This window comes from Electrophorus electricus, chromosome 19 (genome assembly GCF_041902795.1).
Source record: "Electrophorus electricus isolate QZ-2024a chromosome 19, ASM4190279v1, whole genome shotgun sequence".
NCBI classification, from domain to species: domain Eukaryota; kingdom Metazoa; phylum Chordata; class Actinopteri; order Gymnotiformes; family Gymnotidae; genus Electrophorus; species Electrophorus electricus.
In genome coordinates this window covers 19,932,978-19,956,268 of record NC_137515.1, presented here as the reverse complement: position 1 = coordinate 19,956,268, position 23,291 = coordinate 19,932,978, and the positions used below count along the sequence as shown (strand labels likewise).

Genomic DNA, 23,291 nt, shown 5'->3' with positions numbered 1-23,291 from the left:
ATGGTTTCAGCAAAGTGGACCTGTGTCCATAAGACTAGAAATAATGGGATTTGGCTGAGACGAGCAGCAGCTCCATAAGTACAGGAATATGCACGTTAGTACAAACCAATGATGTTTATTTTGCAGTCACAACGCTTACACTATATGTAGCAGACATCCAAAACAGTTCAACCAGCTACCTTACCACTCAAAAGACTCGACACACAGTCGCCAACAGACACATTCACATCAGGGAACCGCAGAAGGAAAGGGAACTTCAGTGAACATCCAGGTGTCTCAGACATGGTTAAAGAGATGAGCTAGTTCTTCACACACAGTTAGCAGCGACATCTGTTGAGAGTAGCACAAGTTGCTAAAATAATCCATTGCTTCTGGTTTTAAATCTACCATATTGTGATCCATTATTTTCTTGTTATTAAAAAAATAAACAAATCAATTCACTGGAGGGAGCAAAAAACAAACAAACAAAAACAACAACAAAAAACCCCCCCTAAAAAATCCAAACAGAAAACCCAAACAAAAACACCTCCTTGGGGTGTGGAGGGAAAAGGGTAAAGCTAGAGGCAACGGGCAGGTGAGTGGCTCCTGCTGTGATGACATTGAGTACCAGGTTCTTTTTAAAGTACACGGCTACATCCTACAGGCCGTACTACCAAACGACGCCAGCTCAACGATAAAGCCACAATTTACTGGAAGCCTGTGAGATTAAAACACAGGACAAACAGCTGACGAAAGCTCCGAACGAGCAACTTCACTACAACCATGAGTCAGTTTACCTAATCACACTCCACAAAAGACATGACCCAATCTTCAGAGGCCAAAAAGGGGTGGGGCTGAGGTGCTTTTGCCCAATAGCCAAACACTGACATGCCCATGTGATGCCCTAAACCAGCCCTCTGTGATAGGCGGAGCCTCAGGACAATTAGACAGCACAGAGGGGGCGGGTACCGGGAGACTTGACAGCAGCGTCACAGGGACCTCAGGAAGATCAACATGAACTTGTCACCACCGTGCCACAGGGTACACCTGGAGACTGAAGCTCTGCCCCTGGCCCCACCCCCATCACAAGCAGGCATGGACTGATGTATTTACAGACTCCTCTGTGCCCCGCCCTCTCTGCAGGTACTGCCCCGCCCCCCTCCTCCACTCGCAGGGATGTGATCCCCCAGGCAGGCAACACGCCTGTCCAGAAACAGCAACGCTCCTCACACAAACCTCCCACACTTCAGCACAGCTGCACTAACTACACTGTAAAAAGAGGTTCTCCAATCACACATTTTTCTCATTTTATTTTTGTATTTTTTTCTTAAACTGTAATTATTATAAACATTGTTGAAAATGTTATGAAAAAAATGTACACTTTCTCTTGTGTTTCTATACAAGGCAGGCAGAAGCAGAGCACTACATAATTCAGCTCACCCCTCCTCTCCCGCCACACGCGCACACACACACCACTCCCATATAGCTGGAAATACACCTTCCACCGTCCTCGACATAGCTGGAAATACACCATCCACACACGACTTGCGTTTTGGTAGCACCCTGCACATGAACACACACCTGTTTACACTCTCACGCATGCACACCCCCCCCCCCCACCCAACTTTCCACCCTCCCACACCTTTAGCCCCTTTCTGATCCACACTCACCTCCACCCAAACTACACCTATCCCCTGATCACTCTCTCACTCTCTCTAAGCTGACAACTGTGGCCAGGAGACCTCAGGAAACTGGCTTTAAAATATGTATATATTTATATGTTTGTGTATATATAAAAAGGGAGGAATAAGAGGGACGTCATTGGGGAGGGGCGGAGTTTAAGGAGCAGGGAGTAGGAAGTGCAGGCCAGCATAGCAGTGGTCCCCTGGCATCCGGGCCGGGGGCGGGGCCGGGGGGGAGGTCAGAGGTGGGCAGAGCCATGTGGGCGGGGCCTGGTGCTCGGTGGAATGTCAGCTCATCATGTCATTACTGTTGACGCCATACGTGGAATTCTTCATGGAGTCGTTTACTTCTCTCCTAAATACTGAAAGGTTCTGCGTAAACCTGTGACAAAAACGCAGATCAAGGGAATAATTAGAAATGATAAATAATAATAATAATAATAATAATAATAATAAACCTGGCTGCAGTATTAATATGAAGCACAAACCTGTCTCGGTTTTTGGTGAGCAAGTTCCTCTCGATGCCCTCCATTAGGTTCTCAAAGCACAGGTGCATGGCCTGCTGCTTCTCTGGAGGCTGACTGTTCACGATACTGTTCCTTAGATCAGCAAAATACTGCACACACACACACACACACACACACACACACACACACACACACACACACACACACACACACACACACACACACACACACACACACACACACACACACACACACACACACACACAACTGAGTTATACACGAGTACTACTGAACACACACTGATGAATGAACCCAGCAAAATGCACCAGAAAGCCTACAAGTTTACCACACAAAAGTATATAATTAGGACGATCTTAACAGAAGGTACATATGTAGTTTGTTCATAATAAATCAGCATTTATTCCACATTTATCCGCTTCGTTGGGAAGCAGAACTGGCTGTTAGCTGGTGTATTACTGAAAGGTGTGGGCAGGGCCACATGTACATTCGGCGTGGCCATGTAGGGTATGGGGGTACATGTGTGGTGGGCATGGTTATGTAGATTGTGGGAGGGGCCACATGTGAGGCAGGTGGGGTTATCTACCTTCTCATTGAGCAGGATCAGGCCGAGAAGTGGCCGGGACATGGACCACTGATTCCGGCAGTCTTCAAATATGATGATATTGAGCACCGTAGACAGCATCTGTGGGACAGAGAGGCATCAAACACCCATAGGGTCTCCAGCAGGACGCTGAGGACGGGGACGAGTGTAACTCAGGAGTGAGACGTTTACTTCTAGTGAACAAAATAACTGGAGAGACGTGGTGGGCTTTAGTGCCAGTGTGTGTTAGTCACTACACTGAGGGGATTAAACAGGTGCATCACAAACCCAAAACTCTGATAATCTGGTTGCCATAGGAACCCCAGCGACACTGATCCCAAGTAGAACCCCCCTCCCCCCTACACTTGGAGTAGTAACGCTCGGTTAAGACCAGGTGTCTGGCTACACAGAGGAGTTTAGACATGGCCTATGACCAAAACTCCCTCACTCTTGGTGCCGTACTAATGTATAGACCAGAGAGGGCGCATCGCCATGCCAACCTGCTGGATCATCTCCGGGTGCTGCTGCATGATGTGGAGGAAGCGGTCGCTCTCCTGAGCCATGGGCTGCGCGCGCTTCTTTGTGCTGCGCGACAGCTGCTTGAATAGGTAGGTGACGATGTGGTCCAGACTGGAGCAGCACCCTGTACATACCATCGTATCTGCAGGGAGGGGAGGGGAGAAACAGGCCCGTCAGCCATTAGAGACAGAACACGGCTCCCCGGGTCACCGGCGAGGGGAGTTGTACTGTCGCAGCACAGAGAGGAGGGAGAGGGGAGATGGGCCTCACCTAGGGCTGTGAGACCCTCAGAAATGGAGGACAGGATGTAGAGGACAACGTGAGGCTCCAGGCTAGCGATGAAGTTCATATGGTCCTGGGTCAGCACCTCCAGTAGGGAGTAATATGACTGACTGAGCTTTGGGTAATCCTACAGGAACAGGCCAAAAACAAAGGGTTAGCACCAAGAGAGATACTAGCTATACCAGCATGTAGGCATTGTCAACAAAGATGCCAGAGATACCAACTCATTTCTTGCCACCATAATTTTAAGTGTCACAGTACAGAAACACGCCTCTTATGGGCTCCTGTCCTGTATAACAGCTGATCCCAGAACAGTGGGAGAAGGCTGCCATAGAACTCACTTAACACCACAGCAGAACAGCTGACCTCAGATCAGTGGCAGCAGCATTCACTAAAGCAGAACATGAGCGGTAAGGGAGGCTTTAGGATTCCTGAAGCCCAGTCCATAGGATTCCCACTAGAACTCTCTAGACTTTAACAATTTTTTCTGGCGAAAAAGTACTTATCAGTGGTTTTATTAAAATGTAGTAAAATATCCAGTGTAATCACATAGAAAAAGTAGTTACTGTAGGCAGCAGAAATCAAGGTATGGTTACATAACCATGCTGTTACCACAAATAAAGGCACAGGTAAATCTTTTTTTTGAAAAAACCAAGTCAGATTGTGTGGGCTAGACTAACTCTTGGCATAACTTCACCATGACAGACAGCAGCTCACTGGCCAATAAAAACCCTACTGCCTGCCCTGGCACTGCCAGCAGATGCCATCAGTATGTAGTAAGCCCCAAACAGCCACGGCAAGACAGCTGACCCGTGAGGGACGGGACCCGAGATAGCGGCTGACCCGCAAGAGATTTGCACCGTAAGGCTGTGGGAATGGAGTTCTGGTACTGGTGCCAAGTTTCATTAACCATATAACCCCACCCCCCAACAGTACCGCAGGATAATGGCTGATCCCAGGACAGCATTAGAATTTATGAGTATACAGCCTTGTGTTAAGAGCTGACCCAAGGTCAGCAGTGCTCACCAGCAGGTCACTGTGTGGAATTGACAGAAGCAGCTTGATGAAGGTCTGTAGGGCATTGTCGAGTGCGTCGTCGCCATAGAGACGGAAGACACCAAAGTTTACATAGTTGCCGCTGAGCACAGCCTTAAGCATGGAGAAGCAGATGGACACGCCCTTCAGCTTCAGGGCGTAGACCTGATCCTTCGGTACCTCCCCCAGGGTCAGGATACGGTTTCCTGCACGTCGCCAGAGAGAGAAGTTACTTAGGCAAGGTCACCCGCTAGTCTCACCTGTATGCAGCTGTATGGATTTTAAGATGCCGCCATAACAGAAGACAAACGGATCAGAAGAATATTTTGCGCAGTTTCGCCAACATTAAAGGAAATAAAACATGGAATTTTTTACAGTCAACGCACAGTAATAAATTTGACGCATATAATCTCAATGACGCTGAAAAATCATTTTACATTTAGTTTAAAAAGAGGCTTAAAATGTCCAGTTTGAATGTAGATTTAACACAATCCCCATGTCTGAGATTAGCCTTATTACCATCACACCATTTTAGCCTCAGTGGAAAGACCTCACAGTTCACAAAAGGGCAGCATGGCCAGTGGCCCTGGTAACTGGTTCGAGCACTCACTGCTCCCGACAGCCAGCAGGGGGCGTCGCCGCCAGCTCCTCACAACTCACACTCACGTACCATATGTCGTGATCATCTTGCTGGTCTCTCTGAACAACAGGATACCATTTGGCGAGGACACGTCAAACTGTAGTCTCTGCGACCTGGGAAAAACAAACAAACAACAAAACCAAATCAACACACCAGAAGACCAAGAGAAAATTACTGACCATAGACACAAACACAGCTCTGAATTCTGTTTGTGATTACTGTTGAACATCAGAACAGCATGTTGGGATTTCTACCTGTTAAATATGAACCAATAACTAGCCATCTCCAGCGTCTACCTTTCCTGTGCGACGGCCACACCCCTCACCTATTGTGCACGAGCTCGGCCATCAGTTTGAGCACAGGTGTAGTGCAGGCGGGAACGTGGTACCACAGCTCTATCGCCCTCTGCAGGACAGGGATGTAGGGTGGGTAGCTGAGCCGCCGTTAAGGGCAAACGTTGACAGTAGCTGACCTGCTGACCTCTTCGACCGTGAACACAAAAGCACACAACATTCAGAAGACAGAAGAGCGGAATGTGTGTTTCTCCGCAGTATCTGTTTCCAGACATCCGCATGGAAGGATACATCCAGTCAAAGAGCATCATGAAGCTGGTTTTGGCGTTAAAGGCGAAGGCTATACCCCTCAGGTCACGCACCAAGCCCACCAGTGTTCTCTGTAAGGGAGACCACAGGTCAGGTATGCAGCGGGTTCGTGAGAGGCCTCTGGTTCACCCTGCGCCCACGTACCTTGGCCTCCTGCTCATTAAACGTGTTGGTGCTGAACATCTGAGCGACCCCTTCGAATGCGGCCGTGAGAGGAAGCATGAACTGCTCAAACTGGTCCTCATCCTCACCTGCATGGCCACACCCACCCCAAGTATCAGGAGTATGAGACACACATGATGGGGGCAGTACACTACAAACAAAACAGTGCCAACTCTGACACCTTATATGTGGAGAAAGGTCTGTTCATGCAGCCATTTGAGTGTGTAAAATCTAATACAGTAATATAAATACATCAGACAATACACAGCAGAGCCACGCGAGAGACGTACCCAGATCCACCATCAGCAGCCTGCCCAGCGCCGTGTAGAAAGTGGTTCGACACCTCATGTCACTGAGGTTGGACTGATTGTTCACACCCAGGAAAGAAAAGTGCTCGCTCTGTCAAACAAACACAAAAACAAGTTATTCATGGTGGCACCACAGCTGAGGGCTCCCGGGTCCGAGCAGACCGGTCCCCCAGATGGCCGGGGGCTCCTTGGTCTGAGGTGCGTGTCGGGTGTGAAGACGTTACGTACCGTGTGGTTGTTCAGCATGAACTGGACAGCACTGAGTTTTACAAGCTTCCTCACACTGCTGTAGGTGCACGGCTGAGGTCAAGGACAAACGTCGCCTCAAACACATCAACACAAACACGCCCAGACGCCACCTCAAACATACCACTAGCAGAGCTTCACACTCATGTCACAAAAGCAGGCACACACACACTTCATCAGTGAATGTCCGATCTGTGAGGGTGGTTTCAGTCTAGTCCAGTCACCACAGAGCATGCTCTATTACAGATGACCACCTGAGCCAAGTAGTCTACTGCCCAGTACCTGACCCAGGTGTGCTGGGAGCAGGAAGAAACCATATGGACCAGAGGGGTGTGCCTGGGGGTGGGGCTAAGTGTCTGCTGAGGATCAGTGGTAAATAAGCTAGCTAAAGCAGGCAGGAACAGGCTGTCATGGGAAGGATATCCAATGGACAGGTCATTGAGGAGCTGCAGTGTCTTCGACGTGATTGGTTCACACTGGCCCCAGTACTTGAGATTGGTGATTCTGAAACAGACAAATGTGTCAGCAAACCCCTGTCAGAACACACTGGTCCCAAACTCTGTGAAAGGCACCGGACACAGCACACGCACGCACAGCACACGCACGCACACACACACATGCTGTACTGAGAGTGCGTTGTGTGGTGGGATGAAGACTCACATTTTCCCAATCAACACGCTGAGAACCATGGTCTCATCATTCAGCCCCAGAACCTCAGACAGCCGGCGATAGAGCTGGAGAGAACGCACACACAGACTTAAATGCAGCTAGTATTTTGCTTACTGCACAAAATCAGATTTTGTCCATGTTCTGATCGATGTGGTTACATACCCCTGGGTAATCAGATAATGGGACAACTTGGTGTTTACATGAGTCAGGCATTAATCGGATCTCTACTTTGATACCAGCCAATAATCTCACAGAAGGCTGTGATGTACACTTCAAACTTCCTGCTGCGGCTTTTTGTAAACACAAACCCAGTTTACGGACAAATATGGACCTTTGTTGTTTTTTTTATGTTATACTGTGCAATTAATACTGCATTTCAGAATTAATACTGCATTTCTCCTCAAAAGTATTTGATAGTCATTTGCGGGTGTTGCGGGTCCAGGACAACTCCAGTTACATCTGGCGCTCCAGTTATGTATGCGCAAGCAGAAGGGTCCAAAAGAAAAACAGAAAGGGTATACATGCGCTGAGAAATCAGCTCACTGGACTAAAATCCAGCTCTCTATCAGATTTTTTTAATCTGACTTCAAGGGCATACTCTGACCTAAGAAATAAGACTATGGTGTACTGAAGACTGGAGAGAAATCTGATTATGATTGGATTGTGATTGGATTATTAAAATTTATGTAAATGAACGGTGCACCCCATCACACAACAGCAGCCAATCAGGGAGGCCAAGGACTGTCACATGCTTCCTCCTAGGCATAGGCAGCCAATCACCGCTGTTGCAGCTCATGCAAGATCAGTCGCAGTCTGCCCTCCACCTCTTTCTGATGCATGCACTTACAGATGCCCGTTATTGGCCAGTGTTGCTGTGATTGACAGCACACCCACCCCACCCCTCCCTCTCCGAGAACACAGACGAATTTGCTCTCGGACTCCCAGCGATGGATTACTGTGGCATCATCGGGGATCAAACAGGACGAATGCTTTCCCGAAGCTTCACACAGGAGCGCATGCACCGCACGCACCACACTGTCCAACACTTCTACCAGCTCCCAGATGCCACCTGCATCTCTCCTGTCGTGTACCAGCTAGTGAGTGTGGAGGGTGCGGGCGTTCATGTTGTTTGGAGACGCAGGAAACGCACATCTCCACCTCCAGCTACCTGTGTTGTTACACCTCCACGAGCTGCTGCCTGCACTGTTACAATGTACCAACTGGCCTCGTCAGGAAGCGCAAGAACACACACGCCCCCGAATGACCAGTGCTGTTCTACATGGAAACGGATTCTCCCACACAGACGTGGACACTGAGGTTCACTGGTCAGAGTAAACCAGCGTAGATACTCCAGTGGTCCTCTTAGCCTACGCCCAGGTTTACTTTACACATGCTTCATTTTAAACTTAAAACATGCAGACAGACAGACAGTAAAGGTGTGTGGAGGTAGTAGTAGGTTGGAGTATTTCTGCACCTGGTCTCACAAGATCTAGACAGACACACCCACACCCACACACACCCACACCCACACACACCCACACACACCCATCCCTTACCTTGGAGGATTTCTGCACCTGGTCTCCGATGTAGATCTTCCGGAACTGCTCAAAGAAACTCAGCATGGCGAGCTCCAGCTTCTCGTTGCCGGCCTGCGCCAAGCGAGAGTCCGTCAGGTTCATCAGCTGTAGAACCCTGCACATGGCACCAGCACGAGACAGTCAGGAGTGCTCACAGCACGACCGAAGACAGGACAGTAACCCCTCTAAAAGGTCATGGAGCGCAGGGACGTGGAGTGTCTCCTCACCGGCACACCAGCTCGCCGTCCATGGCGTCCTGCTCGTCCGTGCTGGCGAAGGACACCCTCCCCCCGATAACCGCACCGATGATATACACCAACCACGTCAAACGGCCTGTGTGGAAAAACAACAGCAGATGGGCTTGTCAAAAAAAACAAAAAACAAACCCCCACTCCACACCTAAAAAAACAAAACAAACAAAAGCAAACAAAACATGCCACTGCACGTCCAAACATCCCACGACACTGCACGTCCAAAACTGTCTGGACAAACATTTACCATAACAATTAACACGGTTTTGCATTTTCATACTTGTGAACTAAATGCAGGACCACGAACATGTGATAATTCTGGAATAAACCACACAGTCAGATGTGTGTGTGTGTGTGTCTGACCCTCCTGGATGGCTGCGTCCATGGTACTGGAGTTGGTGGACTGCAGCAGCTCCTGGTAGGACTGTGCTGATTGGTCAAACAGCTGTACGAGCAGCGCGCAAGTTTTCTCGTATTCGCAGCGGCCGATGGTGGACAGCTGGTCGAGTTGCTGCTGTACCAGGCCAGCATCGTCCAGCGGGTCCTCCAAGCCGTCCCTGTGTGGCGGGGACATCGCACAGCAGTGTTAAAGCAAACAACTGCCGGTAAAATAAATAAATAAATAAACAAACAAACAAACAAACAAACACACACACACCTGAGGATGATATGCACAGACTCCAGACGGGAGGTGATGTAGGCTTTGGTCACCTCGGGGGTGAAGGTCTCCAGCATGTGAGGTTCTGTGGCTTTGACATACGGCACTGACGCGGCCAGACGCTGCCACAGACTGAGCAGGTAGTGCACACTGTTGGGGGCGAACTCCCAGTGCTGCCAAAACAACGCACCATCAGCTCCCAGCAGCCCCCTCCCGTCCTACAGCTCCCAGCAGCCCTTCACAGCAATTACCATCAGTGTCTTGCAGCATAACAAAAACACAGTTCACTGAGTCTCTCAGAGACTACAACTCCCAGTTCTAGCAAACACAACATACCAGAGTATCTCTCAGAGAAACAGACATTTAGTCACATCAGTGGTAGCTCAGTGGTTAAGGTACTTGACTAGTAATCAGAAGGTTACCAGTTCAAGTTCCACCACCACAAGGTTGTTGCTGTTGGGCCCCTGAACAAGACCCTTAACTCTCAATTGCTCAAGTTGTGTTCAATTAGAATTCTAAGTCACTTTGGATAAAAGCATCAATATAATACCGTAAATGTAATGAGCCCCGGGAGTCATCTTTTGTAACATAAAGAAACAAGGAACACTACAAAAATTCCCCCAAACAAGTAACTACTATCATCATGTGTAAGTTGTCATAGTAACAGCACAGAGGAACATGTGGAAAAGTGGAAGACATGGCGACCCTGCATATTTAGCGTCAGAGCTGCTGGAGCTGTGAGGGTGCGTGTGTGTGTGTGCGCCCGCGTGGGGTATCAGGTGCTGCATCTGCTCCCTTACCTGTAGGCTGGTGACGGTGAAGTTAGCGATAAGGCGAATCACCTCTGGATAATTCTCCACTTTGACCAACTCACCCAGCTGGTAGTTACTCTTCAGTCTGGCTAGCAGCCGACAAAACTCATGGTAATTGTTTGGGTCCGATAAACTCTACAAAACACACACAAATACGAGGATATGGTCTATATGCAGTGACATCTCTATATAAATAAATTTGTTAAATTGTTTTGCTTTTGTCAGAAGACAAAATGATTTCTTGTGGATCATTAAAGCAGCAGACGGTTTAACGCCCAAGTTGGACAAACAGATCCAATGATGTTTTAAAGTGACAAAGCTTCTCAGGTGTTCCCACAACCTGAACTGACGGATACTGTGATATTGTATGGCCCTCAGTTACACATCCCTAACCAGCCAATGAGAAACTGAGAAAACACCCCAGAATGGCTGAGATGTAAAGACCAATAGCTCAGATTTCCAGCCCCAGACTTCACAGAGGGTTTGGAGGACTTCACTTGTAGTAACTGGATGCTCCCAAGAACCTTTTCTTAAATCCCATGTGGATATGTGAAATGAGTGTAATCTTGTTTGTGCTGTTATGTGAGGACGAGTCACTTAAAGACACATACTTGTGGGTTCTCCAGTATTCTCTTAACACCATCGACTAAATGGGACAGAAACTTGGCTCTCTCTGCATTGTTGAAGAGAGACCGTCGAACCGATGCTATCTGAACTAAGCAGGACAAAACCTGAGAGAGAGAGAGAGAGAGAGAGAGAGAGAGAGAGAGAGAGAGAGAGAGAGAGAGAGAGAGAGAGAGAGATTATTCTGAAGTGTACAGTATGCGTGTTGGGGTATGTGTTTATCTGTGTGTGTCATGCAGTATTTATCTCACACTCACCAAAGGAGAGAGAGAGGGAGGGATGGAATGATACAAATCAAAAAACAGCTGCAGGGTCGAGGAATCCAAAAAGGCTGCAGAGAGAGAGAGAGATGAAGGGAAGATCTATATTGACATATCAGCTACTCTCCATCATCTAGAACTGTACTGTTCATACATGTTCGTGCATGTACTGGTTGTATAGTGCATCCCTGATTTCAGTAAAGGCGAACGGATCTATAGACAGCAACAGTGGACTTGACGAGTGGGGAGAGGGGAGAGGGGAGAGGGCTCTCACAGGTACACAAGGTGGAACAGCGTTGAGGTCACAGGATGGAGCCGTGCTGTTAACACCAGCAACATTAAAGGTAAACTTCTGAGGCCGAATCTCGCGCTGTCTCAGCAGAGAGATATAAAACACTAGACGTACACCTCGGCTCTGGGCAGAGGTGAGGGCCAGACAGTACTCCCAAAACGCAAAAGAAAAATAAAAGTAAAAAAAAAAAAAATCCCCAGCTGTTTGAAGTACAGTGTCACACTGTTCAACAAGATCCATTTAATAATTGAAAACCTTCACTTTAGGGGTTAAGGAGCTGAGATCACACACACAATGAGCGAATCACAGGGAAGCTGGAGGTCACCTGATCTCCAGCTAGTGGGGATCTGGACGGTGCAGAGGTCGTCGGACGACTCGTCCGTCGACGTGCCGATGAAGTCGAAGTTGAGGCAATTGTGGGCGAGTTTGAGCAGCTGCATTAGCAGGCCGTGCTGTCCCTCGTCGTTCAAGTTCAGGTTCTTACCAGATGCCTGCGTGCGCGCCCGCACACACACACACACACAGACACACACACACAGCCATAACCTCTACTGCCCTACAGTGAGTAACTGTAATGACAGTCATTAACCTGCAGGGGGAGCATAATCTAATTTCAATCCCACATGCAGACACCCACTAACAGAAGTTTTATATTCTGTCTTTTACTGGAACCCAGAATTTTTACATTTTCAGTTTAATTCTGTGCATATTAAGCAACGTTGCTATTTACAGTTATTTTAACTGTTCTAAAAGTGTGAAGAGCTTCCACTCGGTGTCTAAGAACCTGTTCAATGGTCACGCACAGACAAGACCAGAACGTCCTGCACTGTAAAACACCATCTATAGATCAGGATTTTCCCAGGAATTCTGGGTACATGATATAAAGATCAGGGGATCTTCACAAAGCTGCGGTTGCTGAGCTGAGGCCTGCTTGCAGAGGTCACATGACCCTCACCTGTTTGAGGAGATTGCAGGACAGGGTGAAGATGTCGAACAGAGACGAGTCTCGGAAGGAGGACGCAATCTTCCGGTGCTTGGTAAGTGGATGCGTCGTGTCTGCCTGTAGATGAAAACACCAACAACTTCAATTCTTCACATTACAGAACAATATTAAATAGGTAAACTACACTTAAAGGCCAGACAAGTACACAGAAGAGCACAGAGATGGGGTGGGGTGGGGGTCAGAGCACAGCTGTAGGAGTACGTTTGCAAAGCTGGTACATTAAACACTTTAAAATGCATTAAAAGGGATTCACTTAGCAAACAAACAAACAAACAGATTCCTATTTAAAAGATTGCCATTTACACCAAGTCTTAATGACAGTGACTGGATTTGCCTAAAGCAGAAGTCTCAACAGCAGGCACTGAGGACATCCTCGCACATGGTCCTTGGCATTGTTAAAACCAAGGAAGTGGGATTAGGTATGAAGAAATTTGGGAAAAATCCAACTGTAATTTTTCAGACCAATATTGTATTTGTAAGTTTAATTGTGATTATATGGCTATGCTGCATATATTATGAACTTCAAACTGCAGCAAATCTTATTTATGTGGGAAAAATAATGCCTGCTGAAAACAGCACCACTATAGAAGACATCTACTGTGAACATAAATAAAGCGTAAAAAGAAATTCACCTTCATGAAGCTTGATAATATTGTTAATAACCAGAATTGTTTTAAAAACTTTAGCGATTTTGAAATCATTTACTTGTTCATCCCTCTGTATTCTATGACAAAAAAAATGACAAAAACTGAAAAAAATTTTTTCAAAGAATGATGACGATCTTCTGTGATACCACTTCAGGACACAGGGTCTCCCAGTGAGTAAGGTGCTGGACTAGTAATCAAAAGGTTGCGAGTGCAAGTCCCACCACTGCCAAATTGCCACTATTGGGTCTCTGAGCAAAACCCTTAACCCTCAGTTACTCAAGTTGTGTTCAGTCATGATTGTAAAGTGACTGTTTTTTTTTTTACTAACTAACACTTAGTCCCACATCATCCTGCACACGTTCCCATAGCAGCCTCCACCCGTTCCCACAGAAAAACGGAGGGAAAACTTACATCTTGGAGGAACTTACCTGATTAATCTCATTGGTTAACTGGGAAAGAATGGTCACCCCTATGATGCAGTGCTCAACACTGTCCTGAAACCACAACGGTGAATGTGCAGGAGTTACTGGCGTGACAAAAACATGCCTGCTGTTTAACCATCAAACTAAATATTCTGGTTAGAGTGCAAGACCCTGAATGTCCAGACTGCAGCACAATGTGGCAATTTGCCTAATCTAACACATTTTATTAAGTTCATCAGCTAACTACCAGTTTTAGTCAACTACCAGGTTTACTAAACTACCAGGTTTGCTAGGTGAGCCTAAGCAAGCTAAGCTCGGCCCTCCTGCACTGGAGTTGGCCCATGCTGGTTAAGAATATACTGCTATTGAGAGATTGTTGCCTGGAAATGTGACATGTTCTAGCTGCACTGCAGACCCTGGATTAGGGGTGGGGGGGGTACTAATTCAGGTGCTGCTCCTTGATAAACATGAATTTCTAATCATGCTTCAAAGAAAGAACACAGAAGGGGTTTCTGGACAGGAAATGACAACAGACCTGTGTGATGCTGAATTTCTAAACCATGATGCCTTGCGAGTTAGAATAAACTAACACATCGAGAAATAAAAATTCAGCCAACCTGAAGGAACCTTGTGACGTCGACGATGACATTCCTGAAGACATAATCCTCCTTCTGACAGTCGAACCAGCCCAGCTTGGTGATTCTGGCGTAGAGCTGGATCAGAGCTTGGGTCACGAACGTCGCCAGCTTCGGCCTGGTGGCCAAGTAGTTCAGGACGTAATTTCCTGGTGAAGGAGAGTGAACGTCAGTGTGATGAGTGGAGCAAAGGCGGGGCTTAAAGACCCTGGTGGGGGGTTGGAGCAGCACCCACAGGCAGCCTAGCAGAACCCGGCAGAGCTCAGCAGAGCCCTAACAGCAATTTCTGACTGGATCTCTCTAGGTTTGATTTAACCGATAAACTACAATGAAGCAAAAGAGCCATCAGTGCAGTGTGTGCGCATGCACGTGTGTGACGTACGTATATCGATGCGCTGCTCCAGGGGTAGAGGATTGCTTGTGCGAGACACCAGCTTGGAGAGACATGTGGCTGCCAGCAACTGGGAATAAGAGGACTGCAGACACAGACACAAACACCATCAATAGTAATTAAAATGCTTGACAGTAATAATGTCTATCTATGGGTGCTAACATTCAGTGGGAGGTCATTACATGACATTTTTAGTATTTAAAAAAAAATCAATTAATCCTTGATCTAGATTTCATAAGTGCTTGTAGCTCTACGTTCAGATTTGTGGGTGAGCACCGACATTTACCTGCCACTTAGTAATCAATCAAACCATGTCGATGGAAAAATCTTTTTATAAACAGCTAAATCAGAAAAAGAGCAGTGTGACTGAGCTCCATTTGGAATGGAATCTGACGGAAAGGAGCAGGGAGTTTTCATTTGTTAAAAGGATGAACACTTGCTGTATAAATCTGTAAAGAATCAGTGAATGATTTAGTGCCATCTAGTGGTGAGGTTGCAGATTTCAAGCAACTGAAGACCCCTCCCTCACCCCCCTTTACAAGTGTATAGTAGAACCTACAGTGGTCTGTCTTCATTTTTCTCAGAAAGGGGGCTAATCTAGCCATCAGCACATTGCGTCTCATTGGCTAATCTAAGTAACACAGCTCAGCCAATTAGATTTCATTTTATCGCCATAGCAACAAATCAAGTACAGTTAAAATCAATATCTTCAACTATATAGTGTTAGCAGGATATGGCTGTTTTTAATCTCTGTTTGAGCTCCAAAGCTGTTTATAATGTTACATGTTTATTGCAGGCTGACCTCAGTAACATCTCTGCTGGTGTTTTTTAAAGTGCCAACACCAAAGAAATTATAGTTGGGCACATAAGTGTAAAATTAGTCCTGGTAGCAATTAGATATTGTTCAACACAGACAAAGGCGGGGGGGGGGGGGGTTTACTTCTCATGGTAATGTCCGTGGCTAAGTTCTAGTTCACGCTATCAAAACGAAAAACTGCATTACGACTGGTTTGTCCATCCTGGGCTACCGCAGAAACACAGTAGAGGAGGACCCTTTCTCTACGTAGACCTGAAAAGCTCACTGGAGTGGAAGAAAATACCCAGAGTCATAGACACACTAATGAAAATATGGTTTTGTACACTACATTCCATTTCAGCTGATAAAGTCCTCTAAATCTCACAAAGTGCACCTTTAAAACTGGCTTCTTTTCAGTTCAAATGCTTGTATCCTTTCTGCACAAGGTCATGGGTTTTACTTAAGGCAACTTTATTTAAGAAAGTGTAAAAAATAGGGTTAGCAGTTAGGCAAAGGGTTGAAATGACTGGCGAGATAATATTTTGGATCATAATGTGATTGCTAATGGGCTACAAGAATTATTTTTCTTGTCTTTTAAATGTTCATCAAATAAGATAAAGTAAAAAATATTTTTTACAAAAGGTCAAAGACACAAGTACATCATACATGTAATATATGCAGATATGACTTAGGGGACTGTTTTGTTATTATGGTAAAGTCAACAATCAATGAAGCTCTTGTTTGGATTACATCTACTGGAGACATGTCTAGTAGACGTGCCCCATGCCCTGGCGGACTTGCCCAGTGTGTTGCGTGCCCTGGCGGACGTGCCTTGTGACCTAGGAGATGTGTCCTGGCAGACGTGCCTCATGCCCTAGTAGACATGCCCTATGCCCTAGCAGACGTGCCCTGGTGGACATGCCCCATGCCCGGGTAGATGTGCCCCATGCCCTAGGAGACATGCTCTATGCCCTAGTAGATGTGCCCTGGCGGATGTGCCCCGGTGGACGTGCCCGTTGCTCCATTCCAACGTAAATATTGCCACAAAGCGTAAATGGCGATTTGTTCTGCATATGTACATTATAATAAATTATTATATAGTATTGCATACACAGTATGGCTATATTTGTTGGTCATTATTAGCAAGCCCCATGTGTACGGTGGAAGCAGTGGGCACTGGGCCAAGGTCAGGGCACCTACGGTACTCACGCTTCCTCTCTCCAGCAGCAGCTGACATCGACTCAGGCAGTCAGGGCTGTTGGTGAACTCTACCAGGGCCTTCTCTGCCTGCAGCCGGGTGCTGGTGTCCGTCGTCTCGTACAACTGTTTACACAGGATCTCTAGCTGGGCTAGGCTCTGCAGGGCGCCACACACACAGACACAGATTACAGCCAACCGCAAGACAGCATATTGCAATATTTTACACGTTTTTATTTTTAAAACTCTATTGTTCATTTAACACGTCACTTTGGCATCACCTTGAGAACAGAGACATAAAATGACATTTTTCTTTTACAGTGATGGCATCAGAGTCTGACTGACTAGGCCGGCAGCTATGCCACTCTATCAGAGCGCTTCGTGTTTAATTCATCTACAGCTTCCTGCCCTTATAGGTTTGCTGTTTGCCTTCATCTTGATGGCACCACCGAGCCGTAGGATCTGAATGGCCCATCAGGGCTGCTGCAGTCTGTCCTGTACTGTAGAGCCTTACTATTGAGCACTGATGAAAGACACTAACGCACGAGTCAGCACATTATTGCCATCGGCTCTCGCTGTTCCATTAACCTATTGGAACATTCAGGTTGGGTTTTTTAACTTAATTTAAATTTTTTAAGATGTTGTGGTGGGATCAGCAAATACTTTTTCACAAGCATTTTAATTTTTTTTAAATAAAATATTATAAATATAAATATTAGTGCTTTGGACAGCTGTATCATATGAAGTGATTCTAATATTAGGCTCTAATACTGCAATACTGAACAGCAAAACTGTGGAAACTCTTGTTGGGACACAGAGATAAAAGAATGGCACACCTAATCCTACAGGCCCCGCGTTGCTGGGAAGGAGGAGGCTAATATCCTACACCTGGAACGTGTGTGTAAGCCTCACATGCAGATCACAGTTCACGAACATTTGATAACTTTTACAGCACTGGATAACACCAAGCCCATGTTAAAGGCATGTACACACACACACTCGACCTCTGCTCAGAGCCCATTCTCTTGAGCCTACACTACAGCACACACACATCTTTCTCAGAGCCCATTCTCCTGAACAGCTGACTCACTCTGGACAACCAGCCTCCAAACTCGATTAGTGTCTGTGTCCTTGTGGACCAAAAATGAAAGAAAAGCAGAATCAGCAGAAAGATCCACTGGTTGGGAACAAACACCCAGTCTGGGGCAAAATACATTTATAGTTCATTCAGTAGAAACCACGCTGACACTGCTATATACCTCCAGCTTCTCCTTTAGTGACTACTTTGAACCAGAGGTCACATGACTTAGACAGATGGTAACAGAGCTCAAGCTAAACACCTGGGAGTGCACACAACCACGCCAAAAGTGCACTTGACACTACTAACCCACTAGCCTCGTATGTGGTTGATGTACACCTCGGATAAGGACGAATCAAAGATGCACGTGCAAGGGGTGGGGAGGAACCCCATGGATACCGCTCCAGCTTGTGTACCCGAAGATAAATTCCAAGTCGCATTTGCAGGGAACTGCTCTCATGAGATAAGCGCATGTGCCATGAGAAGGCAGCTCACTTTTACTCCCACCAGTACGATGAAACAAAAACCCTGCAGGCTGTAGTAAAAAGGCGAGGGTGGCCATTGACACACTAGGATGACCACTGGAGACTTCACCTCTACAGTGACATGCCGCATTAATGACACAGGCAACAGAAGCAAAAGCGTGTAACCACAAGAACCCTTAAGACAAACACTAAACACAGTAAACAAATGCGTATGCTGAGGATGACATCAGCGCAACTCTGACCACCTGCCAAAGAAGGGGGGGGGGGGTTTACTTAACAACAATCTTATTGTTGTTAAGTTACACAACAAAAAGAAAACAAAACTTGCACAAAAAAACCCCCAAAAAAACTCTATGACATCAAGGCCTGTTGTGCATTTGGTAACTAAGCCCTGAAATACTTAAAACAGATAAAGCAGACACCAAAAGGTTATAATACTGCTGAGTCATGTACTTCTACAAAGTTTGAACAGATTCTCGGGTACTTCAAGTCAAGTCAACATTATCTCACTCATATACAAGCATTACAGTGGGATGACTGTGCATATGTAGAAGCCACAAGATAACACATGGGTGACGTGCAGAGCACAAGACCAGAGTTATGTTCAACATATATGACAGCATAAACAAAAATACACACACACACACACACACACACACAGTAAAACAGACTAAAATGCACAAAAGAGCATGCAAAGATGAGCTTTGCAAAAAAACATCATAAACAGCCTAGAAAATCTATAGTTGTTTAGGAAGTCACAGGGAATTATCTAACTGAAAGAACGGCCGCATCTCCAGCCACCAAATGAAATGCAAGATGTAGTTTAACACTGAAACAACCTGCAAAGAGCTCTGCAGAGGTGATGATGAATAATATATAACTGTAAACAGGATGGCGTCTTCACAACCCTCATGGTAACAGGAAACAGGAGAGCAACATTAGGAAAGCTCACATTCGCTGTACACCTGAGAGGCAGGTTAATGCCACGACGACAGGCCACGTTCGCTGTACACCTAAGAGGCAGGTTAATGCCACGACGACAAGCCACGTTCGCTGTACATCTGAGAGGCAGGTTAATCCCACGACGACAGGACACGTTCGCTATACACCTGAGAGGCAGGTTAATGCCACGACGACAGGACACGTTCGCTGTACACCTGAGAGGCAGGTTAAATGCCACGACGACAGGCCACGTTCGCTGTACACCTGAGAGGCAGGTTAAATGCCACGACGACAGGCCACGTTCGCTGTACACCTGAGAGGCAGGTTAAATGCCACGACGACAGGCCACGTTCGCTGTACAGCTGAGAGGCAGGTTAATGCCACGACGACAGGCCACGTTCGCTGTACACCTAAGAGGCAGGTTAATGCCACGACAACAGGCCACGTTCGCTGTACAGCTGAGAGGCAGGTTAATGCCACGACGACAGGACACGCTCGCTGTACACCTGAGAGGCAGGTTAAATGCCACGACGACAGGCCATGTTTGCTGTACAGCTGAGAGGCAGGTTAATGCCACGACGACAGGACACGTTCGCTGTACACCTGAGAGACAGGTTAAAATGCCACGATGACAGGCCATGTTCGCTGTACACCTGAGAGGCAGGTTAAATGCCACGACGACAGGACACGTTCGCTGTACACCTGAGAGGCAGGTTAAATGCCACGACGACAGGACACGTTCGCTGTACACCTGAGAGGCAGGTTAAATGCCATGACGACAGGCCACGTTTGCTGTACAGCTGAGAGGCAGGTTAATGCCACGACGACAGGACACGTTCGCTGTACACCTGAGAGGCAGGTTAAAATGCCACGACGACAGGCCACGTTCGCTGTACACCTGAGAGGCAGGTTAAGGCCACGACGACAGGACACGTTTGCTATACATCTGACAGGCAGGTTAAGGCCATGACAGCAGACCATGTTCACTGTACACCTGAGCGGCAGGTTAAGGCCACGACGACAGGACACGTTTGCTATACATCTGACAGGCAGGTTAAGGCCATGACAGCAGACCATGTTCACTGTACACCTGAACGGCAGGTTAAGGCCACGACAACAGACCATATTCACTGTACACCTGAGCGGCAGGTTAACGCCACGACAGACCATGTTCTATTTTAACGTGTAGTTAGCATTATTGTACCACAGAACCTAGCTTGCATATGCCAATAACTGTTAAACTTGGCTGTGTGAGGACGGTTCTAACTTTTAAAATGCTTTAATACCGTAAAACACCTAATAATTACGTCTATTAACATACAAGGAAGCCGGTCTGAGTAAATAACCTCAGGACAAGCAAGCTTTGGGAGGAGTAACGTTACACAGGTTATGACCTTCACTAGCGTTAACAGCTCTGAGACACCTTGTTGATAACATTTAATAAGGTTAGAGGTTATAGGATGAGGGGAAGGGGCGGCAATGGCTATTGAACCAATTATGGAAATCATAAGAGCATCCGTTGATAACTTACAGATTACTTCTGAATGCTCGCGCTTGTGCGCGTGCTCCCGTCCACGTTACCGAAAGGAATGCTAATCATGCTAACACCATTTGACAATAGAAAGTAACTGGCAGCAAGCCAAACTAACCAACCCGATCTGAAGTCGTGCTATCGTACTAACGCACAATCTGACAGAGACCATGCCTAATGTACTCATACTCACCAGCACATTACCGTTTAAACACCAACAAGCCAGTACCGTCCCAACTGTCTGAGGTGAGAGCAGCTAGCGGGCTAGTCGACGACCCGCCTCGTTAGCCAGTTAGCTTCACTCTGATAGTCCCATTGGTAAACACAGGACTCCAAATGGTTTTACTGGACACAGCGCGTCAGTGGTGGCAGCAAGCCAATACAAGTTCGTGTGACAAGTTCTAACAGCAGAGCGTTTTAAAAGTTGATTCAGAACAATGTTGAGGTTTGTTGGTCGCGCTTTTGGTTTCACGAAGTAGCGCGGGAGAATTCGGCGAGTTCGCGCGAGCGCAGGCTAAACGCTAACAGGCTAACTAGCGGTGAGGGAGAAGTTCGCTAGCATTGCGGCTACGGAGGCGAACTGAGCGGAGCCACTGATAATACACCAACAAACCGCGATATCACTACGAGTGTGAGGTTTTTGTGCCAATTCCGTGAGTTTATGTCGCGTTTACCACACAGTTGTTGACCAGTCACGCAGCCAGTTAGCAGCAGGCCAGTGAGGGCAGAGGTGCCTTGTTTACACTCATCTGTATTAAACAACACTGGGTCCGATCTCACCGCATGAAGCACAAAGACGCGGACGCCAGCGCTACAGGTCTGGACATCGGCTTTATCACAAACACAGCCCGCCCTCGTTTACCCAAAGCTACGATGCTGCCCATGCTGTGTTGGGTTTAAATCACACAGGCAAATCAACACGATGACAGGCCACAAGTCAACACTGATCATCGCATCCAAGAAACCATGCTGCACCACATCGCCCGCCTCCTTCAACCGTTCACTTAAAAACCCACAAACGCCACATCGAACAAACCACGTCACCTTGCGTACGACTCAACGAAGTCAAAATCCTTTGCTTTAATAATGCAAAATTATAAAGCATTACTTACCTGCACATGATCCGCCATTTTGCTCCATTCATGCTCCTCACTCCCCCTGACAAAGAGCATGCGTGCATATGACCACAGACACAGCGCGTACGCAACTATCGTAGGCCATGAACAGTGGACGCGATCTACTTACAACACGTACGCAACCAGCGTAGGCCATGAACAGTGGACGCGATCTACTTACAACACGTACGCAACCAGCGTAGGCCATGAACAGTGGACACGATCTACTTACAACACGTACGCAACCAGCGTAGGCCATGAACAGTGGACGCGATCTACTTACAACACGTACGCAACCAGCGTAGGCCATGAACAGTGGACGCGATCTACTTACAACACGTACGCAACCAGCGTAGGCCATGAGCAGTGGACGCGATCTACTTACAACACGTACGCAACTAGCGTAGGCCATGAGCAGTGGACGCGATCTCTAAAAACTTACAGCACGTACGCAATTAGCGTAGGCAACGATCAGTGGAAGTAATCTCTAAAGATTTACAGAATATCTTTACGGTACAGACTTGCTGCACATAAACGCCAAGAGGTCTTTGTTTACATAATTCTTAAAGGGAAATTGGTGCACAGTGCAGTGTTGTTGGTTACATAAAGCAGTGAAACACATAACACTTCAACTTCCACTGTCTACACTGAATTTGACTGTTGAGAATGATAAATTAAATACGTTAAAATAAAATAATACACAATCGACAACTGGCTTTCAGGTGTAAAGTGACCTTAAGGGATGAGAAATGTCAGCGCGTGTATTTTTTTTATCAAGTGCATAAATGAACATCATGAATATTTAGTGTAACGTGTTGGTTGTGTTGTACATTCGTTACTGCTCCGGTCCGTTGAGAGAACCGGACGAACCGGCGTGGTAACGTGCCCTTTCCTGTGAAGCCGCGCTGGGTTTGTTTGAGTCCTCTTCTCCACCTGCCCCAAATGACTCTGAATTTCAAAATAAAAGACCTGAACATGACAGTAGTCCGTCTCAGACCCGTATCTAAAAGATAGTAGAACATGAAAAAAATAGTTTAAAAAAAGTTATAATACTCTGTGTATCTTTAGCGCTAAAACCCCATTAATTAGAAGCTGGCAATGTCTGTCTGTCGAATGTTGCAGCGTTCCACAAAATTAATAACTAGTTTTTAGGGTTTTTGAGTGTCAAAACTGTAATGTCCTACATAAAACACAGGAGGGTACTGTGGATGCACGAACGACATAATGGCATTGGTACATTCTCACTTGAAGTTGAGGACTTTCGTTGTGATATTTTCTTTGGGGTATTTTCCCTAACAGTGTTTTAACAAAGTAAGTAGGTTGCAACATTCCATTCCTCACACGAACGCCCTGAAAGATGGTGTTAAGTGTGAGTTATCTGTA

General features: G+C 46.7%; 1 protein-coding gene across 2 annotated transcripts; it reads right to left on the bottom strand.

Annotated features, from left to right (window-relative positions):
• Positions 1 to 99: 99 nt before the first annotated feature.
• xpo7 (exportin 7) lies at positions 100 to 22,039 on the bottom strand. 2 transcript variants are annotated; one of them, XM_027001797.3, is made up of 28 exons: positions 21,906 to 22,039; positions 16,770 to 16,916; positions 14,756 to 14,849; positions 14,356 to 14,522; positions 13,745 to 13,810; positions 12,622 to 12,726; positions 11,992 to 12,157; positions 11,372 to 11,445; positions 11,102 to 11,221; positions 10,479 to 10,625; positions 9,679 to 9,851; positions 9,384 to 9,577; positions 8,997 to 9,102; positions 8,749 to 8,884; positions 7,184 to 7,257; positions 6,947 to 7,027; positions 6,506 to 6,569; positions 6,260 to 6,368; positions 5,952 to 6,058; positions 5,790 to 5,878; positions 5,531 to 5,638; positions 5,236 to 5,318; positions 4,557 to 4,771; positions 3,519 to 3,657; positions 3,230 to 3,390; positions 2,733 to 2,831; positions 2,150 to 2,277; positions 100 to 2,043 (listed from the first exon to the last, which is right to left on the bottom strand). In XM_027001797.3, the coding sequence occupies exons 1-28, from the start codon at positions 21,963 to 21,965 to the stop codon at positions 1,950 to 1,952; spliced, it is 3,306 nt and encodes a 1,101-aa protein (XP_026857598.2). In that variant the 5' UTR covers positions 21,966 to 22,039; the 3' UTR covers positions 100 to 1,949. The 2 variants fall into 2 exon arrangements, with proteins under 2 accessions (XP_026857598.2, XP_081557891.1); XM_081701765.1 differs by lacking the exon at positions 21,906 to 22,039 and adding an exon at positions 17,848 to 20,972.
• Between the last annotated feature and the right edge of the window lie 1,252 nt (positions 22,040 to 23,291).